This window comes from Manduca sexta, chromosome 19 (genome assembly GCF_014839805.1).
Source record: "Manduca sexta isolate Smith_Timp_Sample1 chromosome 19, JHU_Msex_v1.0, whole genome shotgun sequence".
Taxonomy (NCBI): Eukaryota; Metazoa; Arthropoda; class Insecta; order Lepidoptera; family Sphingidae; genus Manduca; species Manduca sexta.
The window spans coordinates 4,904,639-4,929,271 of NC_051133.1; the positions used below are offsets into that span (position 1 = coordinate 4,904,639).

Here is a 24,633-nt window from a genome sequence, read left to right on the forward strand (position 1 = left end):
TATTACCGGTTACTACCGATCTCTTGTCAGTTTTTAGGCAATCGTTAGGCAGTTACTTTTTTATGTCATTTATATCATGCCTGCTGCAAGGTATTTGCCCTATGTATAGTCCTCCACTGTATTCTCAAGTTTTGTTTTGTTCCTAATAAGAAAAACCATGTGTTTAGGTAATATCATTTATTTTCATTGTAAACAATACAAAAGGTCTTAAATGTTAAATCATTCTTATAAATGAAACGGTTAGAAAACCACTCCAAATATACAAATTCCTTAAAACAAAGAAGCCGAGGTAATTAAATGTTCATGAAATATAAATGAAGAAATTTAAGGAATAAGAGAAAGTAACAGTAAAGGCAATAGGACAGAACTCGAATTCGCGAATTCACATTTTACGACCTCAACTTCCCCTTTCACGTCAAAAACTGAAAATACGTCAGAAATACAATGATAAAATACTGGGTAAAAATTTCGCAACGAACGAAATATTCAATATTACCAAAGTAAAACAGCCGTTTGCATGCAATATGCTCAGAATGTCATCACATAAAATACGAAGTGAAATAAAATTAATAAACACGTTGAGAACCAACATAATTGGTATAAATATGTTGCAAAACATAATTAATGCTATAATTACAGTTAATTGTACATCACAATGTTTCAGTCAAACGCACGCGCTCAAAACTTATAGATAGCATTATCTAATCAAGGAATTCATGTTCAGCAAAGATTTTGCTGCTTTCGAATCAGTTGGCTCCTTCTTTTTGGTCGGATCCAACATGAAGCATTTCCATAGTCTGCAAAATATAAAAGAAATAATTATGTAGATTGGCGCGGTGGCGTCGTTGTAATGAGTGCGCGGTACTACACCGCTCGAGTTCCCGGATTCGAATCGTAGATCGGGCAAAGTGATATCGGATTGTTCGGCTCGTATCACCCTGGCGTCTGCAATTTGTGTTCCATGTGACGAGAGGTTCGCGCCCTATCGCATCACGTGACACACCACATATGGCGAAATGTGTGTGCCCTGATGGCATCTCTGTCTATCCTTTTGGGGACTAAGGTGTGATGTGTGTTCGTTTATTTTGTAATTATATATACTTGTAAAATCAAGTTATTTTTAAAAAACTTATGAAATATTTCATGCCTCAGGTCTATAGTATTTTCATTTATTAGAGTACTTTAATTTTTTGTTGGCAATGAGATAATTATCCAACGTTGATTAAACATTGAAAACCTACAGGAAACCAAAATAAAAAAAGGGTTACCCGATTTGAGAATTCAAGTAGTTTAGGGTGGGCTTACTCTATCTTAAAATTACTGGCCGATTTGCACAAGACGAAGCATAATATTCTAATCGGTAATGAGCAGTGTGGTTACCGGAGCGTCTCGTCGGCGCCGGCGGAGAGCACGGTGGTGCCGTCGGGCGACAGCGCGAGGTGCAGCACGCGCGCCACGTGGCCGCTCAGCTCCGCCACGCGCGACAGCAGCGGGTACTTCCAGATCACCAGCTGGTTCTGCGCGTAGCCGTGCCCCGACACCAGCTCCTTGTAGTGCGTGCTCCACACGATCGAACACACCTGCACACACAAATACTGCGATTCAAACTAATCAATAATATTTACCGAAGAGAACCACACCACCACTAATAAACAAATACTCAATGACAATACGAATTGCATAGCATTGCTAGTACTACGTGTCATTTAATTCCCAGAAATAGACTTTACGACGGTACCTGTCCAGCTGGATTTCATATAAACAAGCTTCATAAAAAGTATATTGTAGATACCTGCGACTTAGTATCAACGGTATTGAGGTTGGCGCCGGTGCTGACGTTCCAGATGCGGATAGTGCGATCTGCCGTGCCACCGCCCGACGCGAGGATGCCCGCGCTCCACGGACACCACGCCAGGCCCTTCACCGCCGCCAGGTGTTGGCTGGAACATACATTATATCCCTATGATTCTAAACACGCATACTACATAATTCTGACCCTACATTCTTACTTTCGTGTCAAAGGATATTGCTTGCTGTGCTACAGCGAAAGAGTGTATTATTGAATGCCTGAATTTGCTCAATCTGATAGACTCTGAGCCACTCAGGGCCGAGCCACGGCTTTTCCACTATGAACCACTGCTTTTCCCATATGAGCGGCGTCTTAGTGCGGCGCAGTAAGCGACAAGAACAAAATATATATTAGACAGTACGGAGCACGTCACGGGTTACCATTCGACGGGGTTTTACGCAGAATGGCGAGCGGCAGTATTAAGCAAGCGAAACAAATGTAAGAGAGAATAGCAAGGATGCTTGACACAGAGCAGTGCGGATAGCGGCGTCGCTACTCAGCGTGCGTGGTGTCGGGGCCGCGCCGCTATGCCGCTTGCCGCTAATTTAAAGCCTATAGTCGTGACCCAGCAGTTAAAGTGAAATGCATAATAGGGTACCGGACTCATTTTTGTTTTTTACTAGTATCAAATATTTACATAATATAAATTATAACACAGAAGGAATTGTTAAAATCCAGTAAAAAATCAACAAGTTACAAGTCTTTGAATTTTGGCGGAAGGGGTAAATAACAAGAAACAGAAAAGAGACGAAATACCCACATGTGACGTCATCGGGAATTACGACGCGTGCGAAAAAGAGATGAAGCGATATCCGCACATCGCACCCACTTCTGCACATTACAATATTTTAAATATCAATTACTCGCTCATTTTTTAATAAATTTTTATGCAGTTTTCGCAGGAGTGCTTCTTTTTCGTATTACTAATCATAAAATATAGAATAATGTACAAAATCAAGCATAGGCCGGTCCCCTATTATGTTATCTGAATTGGCTTATGTGAAGATGTTACGTTTAGGTCGATAATGTAGGAACAAGCACACTGGAATGAAATTTACGCGACATTAATGATCTGTCGCCACAATGGCTAAAGCTACATTACTTTTAGCGGTAAAATAATTAGTAAATAACTTACTTGAATGAATACAAGTATTGTGGCTGTGAGTAGTGTTGTCCTTGAGTTACTGGCCAGATGTTGAGTAGATTATCGTTGCCGCCCGACGCAAGATATCTACCATCAGGTGACCATTTCAGACCACATATCTGTAAATAGAAACATTTCATTTGCAGTTTGAACAGAGGTATAAGATTGCAACTATATTATTTTGAAATTCTTTTGGCGTTTTCGATAAAGAGTAGAAGATGTACCTCTTGCGTGTGTCCACTAATAGTGGCGACGGCGTGGTCTCTCTGGCGCACGTCGTGGTGCACGATGTTGCCGTCGCGGCCGCCGCTCGTCACCATGTACATGTTCCACGCCAGCGAGCCAACGCGCCCCGTGTGACCGTCCATTACCTTAAGAAAATTAAATATTCACATAAATTCAGAGCATACCGAGAAAGACAATTATATAACTGATTTAGAAATCCAGAGACATATAAATGGCAAGAATCAGCGTAGTTTGAAGATGGCCCTCCCCGAGCGGCATTTTTAAGGGGAGCGTGGAAGTGCGAAAAATAAAACCGTATTTTTTTGCAAGTTTGTGGCAAGGACCCACACAACGCCACTGGCAAGAATCTTGATGAATACATAAGTGACGGTACAAACTGCTAGGCTTGGATGTTCAGTTTGCAGATATTTGATAATAATTAACTTGCATGTTGAGTCAAGATGTTTCAGATGGATAACACACATGATACAAAAAAATACTTATGAACATATTTATTCATAACTTTTTGTACTATAATTTTAAACATACCCTTAGCCGTTTAATCCTTCCACAATCCCATAGCTCAACCGTCGCGTTCGAAGTGCCCACGGCGAGATGTGAACCGCCTCCTTGCACCCACGATACTGAGCACACTGTCTCTGAGCCTTCTAGCGTCAACAGCTGGTCTATTTGTCCAGTACCGGCGTTCCATAAATACACTGCATTGCCCAAAGCAACTGCCAGGATGTTTGACTCGCTCCAGTCCACTAAATTTAGGTCTGCAAAATAGAATTGCTTGTAGAAATATCTACAGTACAAGGTATTCTACAAGGAATACCTTGTGGCATTGTTGTATCAAATAAAATAATATGGTTCAAAATCCTGTATTTTTAAAGATTAACTAGGTGACCAAATTGTATATTGTATTGTTTGTGGATTAATAATATTTTTTTGGATACTTACAATAGTCATCAACTATGTCAGGAGCATCAAGAATCCTGTCGGGTGCTTGGGGTATGTACCTTGTGGTGTTCTTTACTGATGATGGTACTTTAGCCTGTTAAAAATAATGTTTTGTATACACTTGTGCTGATTAATAAAATATATAAAGTTATTGAAAATGTATTTTAATAAATGATTTTTGTTAGTTAAAATAATGAATAAAGGAAAAATATGTGAATATTAGTATTTGTTATTTTTGTAAATATGAGGCAGTTTGAAATTAAGTTGCAGATAATAAAACAAATATATTAAAGCTGTAGCATATAGCTTATCAATAAAATCGGAGTTTTAGTAAATTTGAATGTGAAGTTACTAAGAAATACACCTCATCCATTATAAAAATACGAAGTATGAGTAAGCAGAAGCCCTTGATACCTGAGAATACACAACTCTAAGTCTGTTCTGGTAGCCCTCGGGCGCGGCGGGCGCCTTGCACGTGTACTGCAACAACCTGCCGGGCTCCGTGTCAGTTAGAGCCCGGCCAATCGCCTCGCCTGCTGCGTTTTGAGCCACTACCTCTTCAGTTTTGTCCTCCTCGCGGTTCATCTGAAAATAAAGTTTTATTATAAAATGCTATAAATCGTGCATGTGGCAGTGGTAAAAATGAAGCCAAATCCTTTGAAACTTAATTGTTTTTTAGTAGACATTTTCTGACAATCTATCCTTTCATGAAGTTCATCTTTTCTAGAAATGGAATCCCTTCTAAAAGTTACTCCTTTATGAAAGTCTGTGAGAGCGAAACTTAGTTTTGGTTTGAAAGCCACTCTGGCATTCAAATTGCTAACCAGTGGAAAACCTTTTTCATGTGACCAGAGCCACAAATAAAGCTACTTATCTATAATATGGTATGACATGTCATAGATAATTGTGTTATAAGGATTGATTTTTCTCACCATGTAATGGCACAAGTCATAATTTGAGTTACTTCTTGATGGAATAAATCTGTCTGCCTTGTTCGGGGTCTTGGAGGCTTTGTTTGGAGTTGGAGTAGTTGATCGGCCTGAAATAAATAAAAACCAGGTGTAATAAGATATTTACAGGTGGCAGCAGCATGGCTGTGCCCCTGGCAGCCGCCCTTGGTTGACAGTTACCATTTACCACCAGGTGGGCGGTTAAATACTCTGTCATCATCACTAATAAAAAAAATCATGAATTTTGAGAAAGCAAATTAATGATTTGTATATTTCTAAACATTTTAGAATCATGTGGCAGATACCGTGCCAGTTATTACTGAATAGGGTGCTATTTTAATCCTGGACACCTAAGTATTGAGTTTCTTCAATTGAATAACAAGTCATTGTAAGTTAAAAAACCTGGATATTAAACCAAAGATGCTGATAATACGTAAGTAATTATTACCTACTGAATTCTCTGGTGAAGTAACTTTATATTATATTTAGGACTTCAGATAACAGTACTAAACTATCAATGGTTGGTAATAATGGTTCCGCTGTTGGGCTCGGGCCTTTAATATAATTACTAAGAGGGATGAAAAAACCTAGTATCCCGTCATTGTTAGAACTTAATGGAATGTGTACATATTAGACTTACCTGGAGATTTATTCTTGGAAGGTGTTTTCTTTCCCTTTTTATTTTCATTTCGTGTCGGTGTCTTGTTGCTTGATAACACACTATTGTTACAACTTTGGTTCGTAGATATTGATAATTTTTGCATCGACTGATTGCATGAACTCAAATTAACATTCGAATGATTCTTGAAAGAAGCACTTAGACTGGGATTTAAGTTTTCATTGTTAGTTTTCTTTGCCCAACGTTGCAAAGGACCTCGCGTTAAAGGTCCGTCGATCGTAGCCAAACTGTTTAGTTCATTCAAGTAATTAAACTGCGCCATGTTTCACTATCCTAACTTATTATTTGGATAGCGGTCACAGATTTTTAAATATATATTCACTCATGTAAACACGATTTCTATTTTATTCGCAAAGAAATAAAATCCCACGGTAACAGCGAATTCAAAAAATTCGTTATGATTTGAAATCAGTGTTGCAAGCAGTGTAAAATATTATAGATCATGGCCTAGTCATGGCAGAAATCGAATTGTCACGTGTGTTTTATTATTATTATGCTGTTAGCTAAACACGCTCTAAACCATATAGAAAAATTGATTACATATAGGAGTAACCATTAAATTAAATACAAAACAAGTTTTTAATGTCGTGCATAGATGAGCCTTACACGTTGTGACGGTCGCATGAATAGTTTTCACTTTTTTATTTCGAACAATATGGAAATTTCATTGTTCACAGAGTAAAATATTTGTATAGATCTTAAATTACTATAATTCTAGCGAATAAAATCATTGTGTTCCGATTCAGTTGTAGTATTATTACGTTTGCTGTATGGCCGCTTTTTGGGGGTTTTACGTTAAAATTATTTAAAAAATAAAAAAAAGTTTACGTCTTTCCATATGTATTATAATTCTCTTTGTTACGTCTTTTTTATCATGAAAATACTCAATGTTCAAAATATTATATTATGCATTGTTGCCAAATTTCTTCATATGCATTCACTTTCGTGATATAATTTATTTTCACTTTTAACCTTGCGGACCGTATTTGAGAAAGGATTGAAAAATAATTATAACTCTATATTTTATATGGAGCAGGAAAACACGGTTGCAGACATAACGGTAGGCATAATTAAACGTTATGATCTTCGAGTTATGATTTATATTGTGTTGAAATAGCCTTCTTTATGTTTTCGCTGGGTGCCTTATGCGAGAAGAACCCATGCTACGCCACTGGGTAAGACATTATTTTCTACTCGATACTGTCATTTCCGCACATATTTTGAAGTCTCAACTGCTTTACCGCAGTAATTATTTCAAAGTGCCTAACATTTTTTTTTTATTTGGTACTGATTCACCCATTGGCACTTGCCGATAAAAGCGCCAAGACACGAATGTGGATGGTTCGGTGATGGAACGTTCTCGAAACATCTCGATGTTTCTAGAATGTCGACGGACCGTAATTTGCGAGAGAATTCTCGACCATGCCAGATCTTGCGAGAATGATTAAGGCGACCGGATATAAAAGGCGACGAGCAGCCGCCAGTCAATGTTGTTTGCAATGCGACTTGCGGCAAATAACTTGCCTGAACACCTAAATATAAAATAAAACAAATTGATCAAAATTTCGTAATTTATACATGTAAACAATATTCGTAAAATAATGAATTACTTATATAGGTACTATAAAATTATAAGCTATATAAAATGATTTAAAATTTGACAATCCTAATTGAATAATTTCCATATTTTAGATTACATAACTTTCAATTCAAAATTAAATTATACGTTTAAACGAACTAATTTGAGAAAACCTAAATTAAACATTGACATTTAAAACAAAAGTAAAATGCAAAATTGAGCATTACGTTCTTTCGTGTAAAAGTTTAAAAAAATATTAGTTCGTCAATAATCAAACACTATTTAACAATTTTGTCACTGATTCGTTGTATAATATTTATAAAAACCTATTTCGATGACATACAAATAGTAAATAAAAAATCCGAGAATCAATTTACGTACATATCGTCACGTTTCTTTTTCACCATCATACTGGGAATTCATTTCATAAAACATTGAATACTTCATTAAACACTATTCCGACGTAAAGCAGGGTGTTTTGCCTTACAGAATATACAATTGTAAGAAAGAAACATAATGATAAAAATATTTTCTAGTGATCTTTTTCTCTAAAATATATTCGAAAACTGATTATTGTAATCTCAATAGTAAAAAACACAACATTTCAAAACAACCTTAGCCCGGTACCGAAACACTGGGAGTCGTACCAAAACAAATTAGAAAAATATTTGTGGTCGCAAAACTTTCATGTTCACTAATTAATATTCACAAAATCATATTAATCTTTTAAAATGACATAGCACCATTTAATTACACTAGTATTAACTTCTGCTCTATTGCTGAGGCCACGGAAAATATATTAGCAAGTGTCATGTTTTTCAAATTGCTTATAAATTATTATGGATGGCTCACATTATAGAAATGGTTAAAATACTAAAATGACACCCGCATATCTACCACCTCTGAATAAAGTCCGTAAATCTTCTTATTATTTTATTCTTAGTCTTTTCCTCCCAGATATTCCTAGTTACAACTATAAGGAGTGAACATAGTCATTTGTCTAATTTACACATTTATAAAGATTAAAATCCATCACATATTAAGAGATCTTTTTATGTCATCACAATATTACATGCATACGTACGAACAAGCAACGCATGGCACGTTATTATTCAAAATATTCATTTAAATAAACGTATATGAAACCTTTATTACAATGGTATGAATTTTCATATTATTCGATCTCTTAAAATATTTATATTATATTAAACTCCGCAAAACGTATTCACAAATTGATGAACGCGCCATAATCACATCGGAGCATGAACATTCCGTGAATGACTGGAATAATAAATTATGTTTGTTAGGTTGAAAATTCTATGGCAGTACAAAATCGATAATTTTCCGAGTTCTCTTTGTAATGAACACAATCAATTCCTTATTGAACCTTGCTCTTACAAATATTGATCTTTAAATTATATAATAAAACATACACGCGCCATATTTGTGCACAGACTTTGTCTGCATATAAAATTTGAAAGAACTCGTTATATTTTAGAAAATTATATAATTATTCTAAACAACGATTAAAGCATTCTTGTGACATTCAACTAGTTAGTCACTCAAACATACCAACTCGTTCTAGCATTTAGGTAATAAAATTGAGTATTGTAAGAAACATTTACCATTTCATCATTAAAGAAATGTTAACATATTGTTCATGTCTTCAAAATATCTTGTTCATATTCTATTACAATTATAATTTTACTGTATTTAATATTTTCTTACACGCAAATGCACTGAAGTAAAATCGGTGGTCAATGCATATTTATTTATACTTATTTATGTACATTTTATTAATATATATCTACTAACATCCATACAATATCAGGACAGTTCCTTTGGAATTAATTTATTATGCTTTATGGGACTTAAATACTATTTAATAAGATTTTTTACGAATAGTAAGTACAATTGTAAGAAGAGATTTATCTCACACATTCAGTTACCTATCCGCATATTTTGGCATCGACGTAACGAGAACATAATAGTGTTACCAAACGAAGTATTTTCATCTCATGTCCTTCATAGCACCGTAATTCATTCGGCTGAAAATTCATAGACGAAGTTTATAATCTGATTTTGTATGGATATTGCTTTAACTAATCAGTGTCTTGCACACTTTAAACTCAATATAGGCGTACAACTCGAGTACACTCAGTAATGTGCTCAAAAACTTCCACGATACAATAATTGTTGAGAATTTTTAGTGTAATAGAAAAAATACCACAATGCAGCACTGTGCTCAAGTTGTTTACCGGTTACTATACTAAAAACACTGTTTAAAAATAGTGGGTAGTTTGAAATGCATTATCGCAGTGCTACGAACATTGTGACTTCATGACGTTCATAATGTGTACGTGGCCCGGGTTGTCGACTGTTACGAAACACGTGAACCAGTCGTCGTGGCACAACTTCCTCGCGTTCACTCCGGTCAGTTTTATACACGCTAATATGTCTTGCCTCTTCGATCCCTTTTTGCATCTGTAATGTTTTATAATGTATACAATTTTGTAAATTAAATTATTAGAACATTTTTTAACAATTTTAAGCACTTTTGCCCATGTTTAGAAATGTTTTCAATGACCAATTTTATTTATACAAAAAAATCTATTGATATTGGTTCTTACGTTTTTCCATTCCAAATTTCCCGCCAACAGTGCTTGTCATATAATCCGTCACCGAAAAAGAAGGTAGACGTAGATTTATTCGAGTTGTGTGCGGTTGGTTGCAGTTCATTCCTGTTCTCTAGCGGGGTGCCGATCGGCGTCATTGCGTTCACGCCCGTCCTGGAAACAAGTTTCTTATTTAAACCTTTGTTCGTACAATACATGTGTACGCATGTCAAACTCTTTTTATTAAGATTTGACATTATTTTTCTTTTTCAAAAGACCAACATTAGAGTCTTTCCCCCAATCTTTAGTAGAAACTGTTTTCCAAACTGGTACTGGAGTAAAAATTGTCAGAATTAAAAATTATATTATATTATTAGGTTCAAATATATTATATCATTTCCATGTCAATCCAAAGACAGCGATTACGATGCTATATTGAACTCGGCAGAACTTACCAACATCAACTATTGGGAGATATATCTACTCATTCTTTCGCAACTTGCTACCCACCCATTTCTTATTTTATTTTCAAAGCAATTGATGACCACTTACCGCCATACAGTCTTCTGATTCGCCCTGACTCGGACAAAATAGGTTATGTTCCACCACACAATCTCGGTAGCCATTGTGACCAGCACGAGCGGGGGCTGGTCGTCGCCCTGGTCGCTGACTGGCGACTGGTTCGGCGAGTGTGGTTGCATAGACGGACTGCGGTATAGACGGTCCGGCACGGGAGAGAAACAACACGACTGCACCTTCGACTTGTGATGCTTCAGTATTGTGATCAGACGTTTGCCTTTCACGTTCCACACCTTGAGGTAAAGTGATAAATAAATATTATATAATCAATTCTTATGTTTACTCATTTAAACATCGACATAAAACTACGATCACAGAGTGAACTATGCAGGTTGCAAAGCCTTTGAAAGGAAAGAGAATATTATAATATAAAAAACCGCGACAAAATCTGAAAAAAAGTTTAATGTAGTAAATTTATATTAATTCTAACATTTTTTAAAACAAGTCATTACCATTGACGTATATTCTATAGACACGAACGTCTAAATGAACTCTAAAATTTGAACTAAAATGGCAACCAAAACGTCACTGTTATAACCTATCTATTCACTTGAACAACAAATCATTTTACTTATTTGACTAATATTTTTTATTCAAATCCAGGTTTACACTTAGACTCACTTTTTTGTATTATGAGCGCCACTCTGTATACAATCACAAGCATCAATATCGATACCATATTAAAATCAGTTTGAATGGATGACAGTTCAATTCAGTTGAACACAGTGAATGTTCGGAACGCCAAATCTAGTACGTAGTACATATATATCAATGGCCATTACATTAATTTACATACTTTTTATTAATACTAGTGGTTTGAACGACCACTGGTCGAAATTCAATTAGTGAATTTAATACATTTGAACGTACAGTTGGTAAACAATATGATCCTTACCACAACGTTGCCGGAGTCGAGTCCTATGGCGAGTATGTTTCCGTCCGCGGTGAGGGCACACGAACTGATCACGTTGTTCAGTTTATACTCTTGTATAATCTTCAACTCTATACCGTTGATTAGTTCAAACGTCTGAAACGTGATTGCAACGTATCTTCAGCAGTGGTGAAGGGTGAAGAATCCGACACATCAAAATAGTACTAATAATATGTATAAATATAATCTGTAAATACTTCTAATGATAATTAGATTTTACATAAATGACGAAAAGGAAGCCGGCACTAATCGGGTTATATGGATCTTTCGCCACTGATGAGTATGTTAGAAGGCAGGGTAACATTAACACTATGTTCGGACTATTTAGAAAATCCAGTCCCGGATCTTGAATTTTTTGAAGGCGGGGCAAAATCTGGATAATGCCGCCCCCAATCACCTATATTTTTACTTTTGTCAACATCATCATTATCATTTCGCGCCCCTCGGGAAATAATTTATGTGTGTTATATACTGGATGTCTCAGTAGTCAAAGTTGCGTTAATGATGAGATGTGTATTCGTCTGCCAAGTTTGAATTTGCCGCCCGGGGCACGGGCCCTGGCTTGCCCCTCCCTAGATCCGCGGCTGAGAAAATCATTGGTAAGTTGCCAGTCATATAGTGGATTTATAAACCCATATACTTTTATATATTTATAGTTAAACTAAATATGTAAGCTATGAGTAATGAACAATAGCATACGTATATAAGACTACAAACGTTACTATTTTGAAACTGTTGAATAATTTATCATCCATTATTATAGTTTTGAGTGCAGTTAATATTATCATGTACAATTCATATTATCTATTTATATATTTTTGAGACTCACTCACCTGAAACCGTTTATTATCACTATCACATAGCACCAACACGTTATTCTGTAACGCTGCACACCTAATATGGACATCAGTCTGTCTCGCGTGCAATATGTTCGCGACTTTCATGTCTGCCGTCCACAGTTTGGTGGTAGCGTTATGTTCTACCGTGACTAGCCCAGTGTTGGGCACCCAGAAACACTCGACGAGTCCGCTCCCTTTGCACATACTCTTGATGTCTCCGCTGCGGAACATTCGCTCGCGCGAGTCCACGCTTCCCGTATCGCTGCTTGATGTTGACTGACTGTCTACTTGACCGTTCTTTAGTTTTAAACCTGAGAAAGAATTCAGGAAATATCATTTTGGGTCATTTAGGTATTTTTTACGTATGCCAGAACGCTACAAGTAAATGTGTGGTTTTTATGGTATTCTAAAAATATTGTCTATTTCAACGATTACACAGCCTTATTTCTAATGACACAGGTATTCTAAAGGGCCACTATTATTGATAATTGAGTTAAAATATTAGTATCACAGATCTGTTATATTAGGAAGAAAGTTTATTGTTAAAGCGGCGAAGGGGAGTAGGAGAAGAACACGTACCTTCGACTTTACACACGATTCGTATTTTTCTCATTGTCTAAATCAACTTGACCCCCCCTCCCTGGGTCATCGTCAGGCGACGCTCTCGATGACCATTACACTCAATATACGAAGAAATCTATAATGTTTGAATAGAAGTTGAATCCTATATTACGGCGTCTGTCTAACGCCCCAGTATACATACCTTGCAAATCATCAAGCAGCTCCTGCGATCCGAGATGCGTATTACCTCTCTGCAGCATCTCTAGCGTCCAATCTCCTGCCTCAGTCAGCCGGTACGCCATAAGACTTCGGTTCTTACCGGCCGCCATCAATAAATTCGGATTTACGTAATTCAAATATTGCACAGGACTGTACACGTCCATGATGGTGACCATCTCTTTGGTTCTTAGCGTGTATTTCTTCACGCTGCCGGACTGCAGCCCGTATATGATGTAGTGGTTGCATGGAGATATCTTCACGCATGTGATGTGCTCGTCGGATTTTTCTAGAATCTCTGTTAGGACTTTTCTTCCACGCATTACCTGAAGACAAAACCACTTTAGTTTATGTCATGCTTATAGACAGTCTTTGAAGTAGGTCGCTTAATGACGTATTGATAAATGCTTAACCGAATTTGATGAAATTTGGTACGGCTTATGCCATGCTGAGAGAGAATAAAGAAATTTTTTTTTATTTTCACAAACCGAATGCAACACGATAAGTCACGAGCACAAGCTACTTGTACAAAATACGAACCTGAATATTATTTTTATCATCAACAACAGCCAAGAGCGGTTGTATAGCCTTATCATTATTATTGCATATGCCCTTCAGGTTGAGCGGCTTCAGCGAATGCCTGTCGAGGCTCAGGGTGTTCTTCACGGGCGTCTTGGTGATCTCCCTGTGGTTGGCGAAGGACTGATGCCGTCGCGGTGTGTTGGAGACACTGTCCACCATACTGCCGGGTGTTGCGGTCTTCGGTGTGTTAGGCGATGACGCGTTCAGGAAGCTCACGTCGAATTTCGATGTTAGACGGACTTTTCTGTATGGTAAATTAATGATTAGTGTAGGTCGGTTAACTATAACTCGCATACTCAAACTATTCGATATAATAGAGGGGACAGATACGTGGATGCAAAGAATATATCCTGTTTTTTTTTATTTGTTGTATGAGCATGAGCATTGCGTCACGAAGATTGACGTATGTTTATTCATAGACACTTCACACATGCATCATGTGGATGTGTTGTATGCGCTTTAGATAATTAAATGCTTTCTACAAACGACCCGTTGTTATTACACGCACACACAGAGCGACGATGTGTGCGTTTACTTTCACCGGCAGGTTTATACAACATCTGCCGGCGTAGAAAACCAGTTTGCACCGGATCAGTTGCGGTATAGGCCTGCGCCATATATGAATTTTACTCTATGGTATAACTCACCCGTTCCTCTTGGCGATCTGCGATATGTAAGAGGCTTCTAAGTACCAAACTTTAGCGGAATTCTCTGTGATGTCAGTGCCTGTAAGCAGAACGTCTGACCCTGGCTCAAATTCGTCCCACATCATCACTTCGCTCACCGCCATTGCGATCACGTTACTGGAATCAATATATAGGTATTAGTATGTGTTGTATATATATGCGGTCTTGCTGCACATAAATAGGACAGTGAATAACTCTGTTTGCCATAAGCTTGTTAAAAAAAATCTACGTGGATATAAATCGAAACGATTTACTATGGTAAATATTTTAAAAAAAACTTTGGGTACTTTTTCACGCATTGTTTTTATACTTTGTAGAATTTATTTTATGTGTAAAAAGTATTTTTGTGACAAAAAGAAAACGACTATAACAACACATTCTCAAAGATGTGACTACAAGTGCTTCCCAAGTCAGCCAAGCTTCAACATGCTCTTAGCTTTCAGTAAGAATATTGCATGTTTCTGTTCAAACCATTTATAAATATGAAAAAATACGATTACGGTCGACTGTGTTCCATGACATGCCTTTCGTCTTAAAATATTAAATAATAACTCACCCTCTACGATTCTCAAGATCGAACACTCTAGAATGCGTCTTCAAATTAACGCACACGACTCTACTGTCATCAGTGGACACGAACAGTAACGTGCCGGTTTTATTGACAGCTATCGCCTTGAACGAGAGGTTGTCGTTGAGCGAGTCGCTCTTGATGACACTCCCGCACTTGCACTGTCTGCATTTGTTCGAACTTATCGATGTCACTTTGAACTCGTGCTCCATTATTTCGTTGTGTTTTAGCGTTATTATTTTGTTAGTACCTGTTGACGAAACGTTATATTGAATAAAATATATAGTTCAATTATTTATATGATTGTGAGGAAAATGTACGAAGTTCTTCAGTTTTTCATTCTGTCAAATGATTACCTAGTTTTTTTAGGTTGCAGTCATGAATAGACTAGCATGGGAGAGATAGTAACACAGTTTTACAGAGATCCAAAATTTTTGATAATCCCGAAATCGATACAAAATATCGATATTTACTTGGTCTCACTAATACCTAATCCAAGTAGACTATTAAAACAACTTTGTACCAGCAACTCACCAGGAACTGTAACCATATCCAAAACACTATCGGTCTCCTCGAAGGTCATCACTCGCTCCTTCGTCTTGAGATCTATAATCTCGACCATCCTACTCTTGCCGTTTGTGGTTGCCACGGCAACGAACTTGTCGTTGTTGCACGTAACACAGCAGAGCAACTCGCGGTCCCTGTCGAAGTTGTTGATCGTCGATATTAGATCACCGTTAGGCTTGTATAGGAATATCATCTTTGTGTTGTGCGCCACAAGGAAGTCCTCGTTGTCGGACCATCGGCAGTGGACGTACGCGCCGAATGTCTGTTTGATTGTCACGTGACCCGGATGGTTGTTATTGTACGCTTCTTCGGGTTCTGTGGAAGATAAAGTTTGTTATTTTCATTTTCATGGGGGTGCAGAAGCACTACATTGTAGTGTATAATAATGTGAAAAAACTAATGATTTTTGTGTATAGAATAAAAATGATGTCTTTAATGTTACTGCAGTTAGTAGAAAACGGTAAAAATGGTATCGAATTAAAATGTAAACAATATACTTATGATTGCATCATGCGACATAAAAATCTCTAGTTTTTGATCATTATTCTTAACTACATTTACCTTCGTCAACATCATCATCATCATCATCTCAAGTCCGCATATTAACACCGCCAATGAGTATCATTTCCACGATTACGCACGAATGAGTTCAGTTCTGACAGATCTTGGTGTAGGTACCTTGTGAGGTCACTTACCTTCCTCAATGACGCCATCGTCGTCGTCATCGAAGTCATCGACGTACCACAGCTTGATGATGCCCTCTAACGACAAAGCGGCAACTACTGGCGGGTGTTTGAGGCATGACACGCCCACCCACGTGACCGCTGACGTCATGCCGGTCAGCTCCTTTTGCAGCTTGTGGGTTGTTGAATGGAAGAACTGGTGACGTAAAATTGATTATCGCCCTACAGTCAGATATGATGTTGTTACGCTTAGGAACATACCAAATGGCTGCCTTGAAGTTGGTTACGAGTTGTAATATCGATGTTTTTTGGGGATCAGACTTGACTAGTGTGAATGTATTAAAAAAATATATCATAATTATGATAATGTATCTACAATTAAAAAAATAATAATTAATTGCAAATGATATCATAAACTACAAAAAGGGGTAACAACAACAGAACCATTAAAACATGCAATAGAGTAGATGAAAAAAATCTAACCTTGATCAGTCCATTGCTGGTACCGACTACTACATAGTTGCCAAGAAAACATACAGCCGTTATCACTTCTCTAACATCGATAGTCGAATGTTTCACTTCGTCTACGTCATGTTCGTGCCTGCGTGGACATAAATAAAAAAAAAACGAATTAATAATTAAAAAAGAAACGATTCATGGTAACGCCATTTAATTATTTTACAACACGTATCTCCATTTCCCCATATCGGCCATAAATTACTATTTCGAGCTATTTAGATTATGTCGAACCGAAAAATTTTAAATAACTCAAGTCTCATAATAAAATGGTATTCATTTACTAATCACGTGGGCCATGAAAGAGCTATTATGATAAGTCAAAACCATAGATATAACGATCAAATACTATTATTGAGTTATTGACAATAAAATAGGAATAGCGGCGGTAGCCTAGTCGGGTGTGGAACGGACTGCCGAGACGAATTTCTGCTGGTTCAAAACCGCAGAGTAAACACATCTGAGGTTTCTAAGACAAAAAAAAATATGCGTGTATTCTTTGTGAATTATCGCTTGCTTTAACGGTGAAGGAAATCATCGTGACGAAACCTGCATATCTAAGAATTTCTTTATAGGAATTTTGATGGTGTGTAAAGTGTACCAACCCGCATTAGGCCAGCGTGGTGGACTAAGGCCTAATCCCTCTCAGTAGTAGAGGAGGCCAGTGCCCAGCAGTGGGACTGGCCTGGACTGGAATGATATGAATAGCAATAGCTTACAAGAAGTCGAAGTAGAGCTCGTGGTTGTCGGCGGCGGCCTGCGCCGCGCTGGCCGCCTTGTTGTAGAGCAGGCCGGCCGCCTCGTGCTGCAGGATGCTCTGCAGGATGTCGGTGCTGGGGTAGTGGTAGAGGTCGGTGCCGTGCGTGCTGAGGAACGTGCGCAGGCTGTGCGCCAGGCTCCGGTCCATCTCCTGCGCAAGTATTGTAATCAAATCTAACAGCTCATGTGATAGGACCCTTTCTTTTAATGTTACCCGTGGTGCCTTATAACTAGCTTATTTAATTGTAAACGTCCCTATCCTTGAGGTTCAAACACCTCCGTAGTTCATTATTTTGTCACCCGCTTTGCTATGGAAGGAAGTGGCTGATTAAAAACTCCAACTCCTGCCTATCTTTCTGTTTGATTAATTTCGTTGCGGGATAATGACGAATTAGTTTTCCCTGAGACTCGCCGAGCTTCACCGCTCGGTGTCATAAAATGCTTGCCACTGCTAATTCTGGTTTACAGGAATTATAGTGGTGGGTGTGAGGGCGGGAAAGTCTTTTAAGCTGTGTTATTTCTTTATACCGACGCCTTAGTGTCGACTGAGGAGAGATGATTATACCGGCTTGTTTGAAATGGATATGCACAAGCTGACCCCGGAACGTAAAATACTTATGTGTGTAGTACACAGTCCTTTATATTTTAAGACTAGCTTTTGCCCGCGGCTCCGCCCGCGTTACAAAGTTTTTCGGGCTAAAGTTTTCCGTTATAAAAGTCACGCTATATATTTTCCCGGGAGCCTATGTTCTTCCCAGGGTCTCAAACTGTCTCCATACCAAATTTTATCCTAATACGTTGGGTAGTTTTTGAGTTTAACACGTTCGGGCAGACCGATGCAGCGGGGGAGTTTTGTTTTATGATATATTTTTGTAGAACTTTTTAAGAGGAACAATCCCGTCATACATTATTGTTGCATAACTTTAACCGTTTACGCAGCGCACGCAACAGAAGCTCTCAAAACTAATAAATTGTCCCCGTTTTTGCATCATGTTTCATTACTGCTCCACTCCTATTGATCATAGCGTGACGATATATAACCTATAGCACTCCAGGGACAAAGGGCTATCCAACACAAAAATATTTTTTCAGTTCGAACCGGTAGTTCCTGAGATTAGCGATTACTGCTCCGCTCCTATTGGGCATAGCGTGATGATATATATAGCCTATAGCATTCCAGGAACAAAGGGCTACCCAACACAAAAAGAATTATTCAGTTCAAACTCCTAGTTTCTGAGATTAGCCATTACTGCTCTGCTCCTATTGGTCATAGCGTGATGATATATAGCCTATAGCACTTCACGAACAAAGGGCTATCCAATACAAAATTATTTTTTAGTTCGAACCGGTAGTTCCTGAGATTAGCCATTACTGCTCTGCTCCTATTGGGTATAGCGTGATGATATATAGCCTATAGCACTCCACGAACAAAGGGCTATCCAACGCAAAAAGAATTTTTCAGTTCGGACCGGTAGTTCCTGAGATTAGCCATTACTGCTCTGCTCCTATTGGGTATAGCGTGATGATATATAGCCTATAGCACTCCACGAACAAAGGGCTATCCAACGCAAAAAGAATTTTTCAGTTCGGACCGGTAGTTCCTGAGATTAGGCATTACTGCTCCGCTCCTATTGGGTATAGCGTGATGATATATAGCCTATAGCACTCCACGAACATAGGGCTATCCAACGCAAAAAGAATTTTTCAGTTTGGACCGGTAGTTCCTGAGATTAGCGCGTTCAAACAAACAAACAAACAAACTCTTCAGCTTTATATAATAGTATAGATTCAAGCGTCATTACTAGCAATGGGTTTGGTTGGGTTGGGTTCAATCAAGCCAGCGGCTTTCGCTTCGTCATTCATTAGTGCTAACGAAAATTAAAAATTAATCTGTATTTATTGAGTGGACAAATCACCATCTTCTTACAGTTGTCATTTATCAAACTGTTCACTTACAAATCGATAATGATTTATCTCATGGAACACCCACACGTAGCCAGCTGTTTTATGTTAAACCTAACACTACCAGACCTGAATGAAGTTGGTCTTCTCTATCTGACTGCCTGCCTGACAAAAACTCTTTTTAGGAAAAGAAATCGGCTAATTGGTGTAAGAATTATCCGCACAAAATTTTGCTGAACGAACACCGGAATTTGATAACACCCCACATTCAGAGCCACTAAACAAGAACATTAAAATAGATTTTTAAAATAAATAAAAACTCACATCTTTAACTATATAATTCTCGTACTTCTGCAAATCCATTTTGACATCATCAGGGCCGGTCAACCTCACTTTGTTGCCCAAAAACTTCAAATCCAAGAACAATTTGTTGAACAAACCCCACTTATTGTTCAAGTTATCAGTCTTCTGTATGTGATACCCGATGTAGAACGCTATGTAGCCATCGTCGGGAATGTCGCACGACACATTATCTACGTTGTCGTAACTGTAGCTTGTTAGCAAGTCGCTATGTAGCTTCTTCAAGTCTTCCTCCTTAGTGTTGGTCCTCAGATAGTTCATGATCAAGTCGTGTACTTCGTAGATATAGTTCTTGCGCTCGCGATCGTAGGTCTCTATTATCAATGATTTTCGCGTCAAACTCTTCATAATCGATTCGACTTCTGCGACGTCCTTATTCCACAACCTGCTCAGAACTTGTGCGAACACTTTGACGTTATCTGGAAGTACTGCCAGTCTCTTGTATAGTGGCAAAATGTTGGCTTGAAGCGAATTGATGCAAACCTCTATGGTTTTCTTCATCGTATTGTCTTTTCCTTTGAACAGTCTGTAAAGAAGGATATGATGTCAGTTCTTCCCGTATGCAATAAGCTCCAGTAAAAAATCACCTTAAGTATAGCGTGAATGTCAACATCTTTGACTAAAAACGTCTATTTTTATCGTCATGCAGCATGCAGTTGTGTTACAGTTTTCAGAAAATTATATACAGCGCAATAATTGGGTATTATGTGATAAGAGTTCTGGATGTTGCTTACTTTTATGGACACAATGGCTTACAATCTAGAAAGGCTCATCACATCATCCATCTAAAAAAATGAATTGTTGATAAAAAGACGCTGTACTCACGAGAAGTAATCCTTTTTCTCCAGTTTGTTCAAGTAGTTCTTCCAGTAGCTGGGGTCGTCTTTGAGCCGCTCCTTGTTCTCGGCGAGTTGTGCCCCGATGAGCGCGATGTTGAAGGGCATGCCCTTGCATATCTCGACGAGTTTCCTCGCCTGCGCCGGCAGGTTGGACACCGACTCCTCCAGGCACGACGCGAACAGCTCCAGAGCCTCTCGCTCTTCGAAGCTTTTTTGTACCTGCCGATCGAGTTGAAGTTAATGTTTTAGTATAAAGATATTGTGATATGGTAGTGCTAACCGAATAAATAAATAAATAAATGCATAAATAAATTAGGGTAAGATAAAGTGCTCATATTCTTTGTGTCAAGTGCGTTACGTTGACTTACTATTATCATACGTTACTGATCATCGGGATTTAAAAACGCCCTGATCTAATGAAGGACGCTGAAATAATCTCAATGGAACCTAAAAGTTTGTTGAGGCAAAACCTAGTGACTACATCGTATAATACGATTATTTGAGTATTATTGATCTTTATATTGCTGGTAGTAGAATACTTGTATCCGTTCGGATAGCGACCACTGTACACAACATGTAACCTCTGCCATAGTAGCAAACGTAAGTGTGTCATATTCCGTGATCAGCCTATTCAATCCGGTTCAAATAGGCCGTTAAAATTTTGCCAATTGGCGATGGATAATCATCTCTCATTAACCGACACTGGATCTCACTCCACTTACCATCAGGTTCAGTAGAGTCACTACCGTAGCCATATAAAAAAAGTTATAGTTGTGATCAGTTATCATCACGTGACCACCATTACCTGCTACACCTTGTAGTTTTAAAAAAAAATACTCACATTAACAATCTGCGGATGATATTTGGAGACAACATCGACATCCCTAGTTGTAATCATGAGCTTGCATCCGATATCGAACGCCACCACAATCTTCTCTTCATTGACCTCGTCTAGCACCAACAAGGACTCCTTCAAAGCCGGCTCGGAGAAGTGTTTCTTCAGCTCGTCCCTCAGCATCTCCCAGGTCCAGTCGTAGCTCGATAGCGAAATGTTATCGACGTTCGAGCTTATACTCGATAGTGATATCGATGCTGTCATTATCGATGTGTGGACGTATGTCGATTTAATTTTTCTAAGTAATCTGTAATGGAAAACAAATGTTTATTTTATATAAAAAAATGGACAGTAAAAATTCTGTATCTTCTAAGAGAAAAAAAAATGTTATTCGAATTACTACTTTGAAACAGGGCTTTGGTTACCGTGAAACACACTAGAAATTTCTTACCTCGAGACAGAGAAACTGACATGCTGGCGATCACCGAAGGACGAGATATTATTTTAATTAAGCATTAAATAATATTTGGAGTATATGAGATCCAGATGATATAATCCGGTACAATTAAAATGCAGTGTATCAAAAGGACCTGATCCTATGAACTAGAACTCACTTATTTTGTTGAGCAATAATATCGTCTTCAGTCTTGCAAGTGCCGAAGTTGAGCCACATGACGACGCCGCCGAAATCGGTGATCAGCTCGGGGTTGTCGCGCAACACACTGATGGCTGAGCATGTCTTACCACAGCCCGACATGCCGTGCAACGCGAGGATCTTGTGTCGCGCTAGCTGCTTCAACTTGGACGTTATCTCACGTTCCTGTGGCAATACCATTTATACACTTTAAGCATGATGTATGTGCTTGATGCCTTTCTTGTCAGTTAAACTGAAACCTGGACACTGCAGTGTCACTGATGATAAATGGAATAGCGTTCAGATATATCATCGATTTGCGAGAAATGATGGAGTATTATTTACCGAACTACATCGAAACAAGGAAAGTTAATGATTCATATAAGAGTCCTAAAATATAATATTGTACTTATTGACAAAACAAACATTTAATGCACTGTGTAACGGTTGATTTTTTTAGGTATACAGTAATAAACGTTTATAAACACTTCGCGGTAGTAATTAAGGACGAACATGATCTCATTTTGGCTCAGCGTGCTTGTATCGTCATTTCTCCTTCATATTATTGAAAGGTCTTGTGGAAGTAATGATCGAATTGGGTCGATGCCATTAGTTTAGTACATTTACAAAAAGGAGGAAGTTCTCAATTCGACAATTTTTTTAAAACGTTTGGATCCTCTGTACTCAGTTCTTTATTACCCGGTTTGGATAATTCTTTTTTATTTAAATCAATATACGTCCATATTGGTCCCATAGAAAGATTTATAAAATTGGTTCAGTAGTTTGGTTTTATGTAGCTATGACTAACTCTTTTTAATTTTATTTCTAGTAAGCATTTCAAAAATTAATTATGTCGGTGTTTTTCCTGACGATAACGCTTGTTGCAGACTAAAACCTGAGCTAAGTTAGTTTAGCTTAGCTCGCATAGCTGAGATGATTACGTACATGGTTTATGGGTTATGGTTGTGGTTCATGGTTACATAGATTCCGATCTGCAAATATGAAAAAATATTTCAACAATGCGAGTCCAGGTAAATTTACTCAGTTTAGATTTAGGACTGCAATCTGTATGAATGAACCAGATCAAGCGGATTTCTGCGTGTTTATATATATTCATATTACTTAAACAGTGGGATTCTACCATCTTTAAAACGAAAAACCGGAGAGGTGCGAGACGGGCTCGCGCACAGAGGTTTCCTTATAAATTAGATTTTTTTTTTGTTATTTTAAATTTTCTTCCTTTACATGTGTTGTAAGACATTTGATTTTTGTAAACTTTTATGATTCTAGGTCAACGGGAAGTACCCTATCAGTTATGATTCCCTCGTGAAATGTAAAAAATACGAAAATATGCGACATAAATGGTCATATTATGTTTTGATCCCGTTCACTTGCAAGTGGGATTTTTACAGCTTAGACAGACACCAGACCTGAGTATTTTATACAAATTTTAACTTGATGCCAAAGGTCTTGATAGTCTGACAACAAAGTAATCCTACAAAGGTTTCTTTTGAGGTACGGAATCCTAAAAAAATACAGTTAAATTAAATTTCCTATTGTAAAACAATGTATTGGGGCTGTGTGCCCCACTCGTATGGATAAAACGCAAATGCTTTATCGTATCTATTGTGGTCAATATAATCTGAACACTCACCACAGCTACACGTTTGACATGATGCGCCGGCAGCCGCGGCACGTCGCCTAAGCTGAGGCTGTCCTCGAAGCTCTCATTCAGCATCGTCTCATTGTTTTCCACAGTCAGTTTCTGATACAACCACTTGTAGTCCTCCGCGAGGCTGTCCACGAACGCTATGTACGAGTTGTTGTTGCCATACTTGATCAGCTTGTCGATCAGACATCTCACTTGATCGGTACGACTCTTCTGTAATATTATCATTTCTGTCACACACATTTGCAAGAATCATGCGTGCTGGTTTTCGAAACCACAGCTTTGTGGACTCTTCCATCACGGCTCGAAAGCTAGCAAGCAAGCTGTGGAGTAGTTTGCCAGCATACATGTTACCTTCTTCCTACATTTATGATCCTGCAAGCGTAGCATGAAGAAACAATTAAGCAGGCAGGCATAACTGTGATAACCGTTCGGAGATGTTTATCTCTTGGCGGTCGATATGTTTTTGGGCATTGTTTCTTTTACCATCAGGTGCAATGAGGTCATTGTGTTGAGCCCCCGATAACAAAAATTACGTTATAATTATTTTCCCAGCCAAATCACCACCATCATAATCAATTAGACAATACGTATTTACAACTTGCGTGAACAAAACCACTCATACTCATCATATTATTCACAAAATCGATTAAAATTCAATATATTATGGTTGATGATTAACACTAATCATTAAATTTATACAACGATTTTTTTTAATTTATTACTGAATCAGATAATTGAAATAAAGCTCTACCCAATAGATTTTCCTGAATAAAAAATTATAGGCGGAATAATATATATTCGATTTTGCGGATCTTCCTTGTACGCTCGAATATGCTAAACTGAATATTTGATTGCATTTCTTTGGAGGATATCCTGTTTTTTACCATAATTTAGTTGAAT

General features: G+C 37.9%; 2 protein-coding genes across 4 annotated transcripts in view; both read right to left on the reverse strand.

Moving 5' to 3' along the window:
* Positions 1 to 160: 160 nt before the first annotated feature.
* LOC115441769 (cell division cycle protein 20 homolog) lies at positions 161 to 6,238 on the reverse strand. The gene is made up of 10 exons (XM_030166670.2): positions 5,772 to 6,238; positions 5,114 to 5,220; positions 4,596 to 4,766; positions 4,182 to 4,275; positions 3,768 to 3,997; positions 3,218 to 3,364; positions 2,985 to 3,112; positions 1,793 to 1,940; positions 1,381 to 1,580; positions 161 to 797 (listed from the first exon to the last, which is right to left on the reverse strand). Exons 1-10 carry the CDS (start codon positions 6,070 to 6,072, stop codon positions 698 to 700), a joined length of 1,626 nt encoding a protein of 541 aa, XP_030022530.1. The 5' UTR covers positions 6,073 to 6,238; the 3' UTR covers positions 161 to 697.
* A 2,096-nt stretch (positions 6,239 to 8,334) lies between these two features.
* Positions 8,335 to 24,633, reverse strand: part of LOC115441754 — a 28,017-nt gene continuing 11,718 nt past the window's right edge. For 2 of the 3 annotated variants that reach the window (XM_030166647.2, XM_030166648.2), the window contains exons 3-20: positions 23,716 to 23,943; positions 22,042 to 22,247; positions 21,434 to 21,734; positions 20,579 to 20,811; positions 19,718 to 20,279; positions 17,452 to 17,642; positions 16,700 to 16,817; positions 16,229 to 16,412; positions 15,501 to 15,848; positions 14,955 to 15,216; positions 14,360 to 14,515; positions 13,671 to 13,956; positions 13,117 to 13,456; positions 12,348 to 12,664; positions 11,479 to 11,610; positions 10,557 to 10,816; positions 10,020 to 10,178; positions 8,335 to 9,873 (exon numbers count right to left, since the gene is read on the reverse strand). In XM_030166647.2, the coding sequence (XP_030022507.2) occupies positions 9,711 to 9,873; positions 10,020 to 10,178; positions 10,557 to 10,816; positions 11,479 to 11,610; positions 12,348 to 12,664; positions 13,117 to 13,456; positions 13,671 to 13,956; positions 14,360 to 14,515; positions 14,955 to 15,216; positions 15,501 to 15,848; positions 16,229 to 16,412; positions 16,700 to 16,817; positions 17,452 to 17,642; positions 19,718 to 20,279; positions 20,579 to 20,811; positions 21,434 to 21,734; positions 22,042 to 22,247; positions 23,716 to 23,943 (4,446 nt within the window). In that variant the 3' untranslated portion in view covers positions 8,335 to 9,710. Of the gene's footprint in view, positions 9,874 to 10,019; positions 10,179 to 10,556; positions 10,817 to 11,478; positions 11,611 to 12,347; positions 12,665 to 13,116; positions 13,457 to 13,670; positions 13,957 to 14,359; positions 14,516 to 14,954; positions 15,217 to 15,500; positions 15,849 to 16,228; positions 16,413 to 16,699; positions 16,818 to 17,451; positions 17,643 to 19,717; positions 20,280 to 20,578; positions 20,812 to 21,433; positions 21,735 to 22,041; positions 22,248 to 23,715; positions 24,106 to 24,633 lie in introns of all 3 variants that reach the window. The other variant, XM_037440349.1, reaches the window with a different exon arrangement.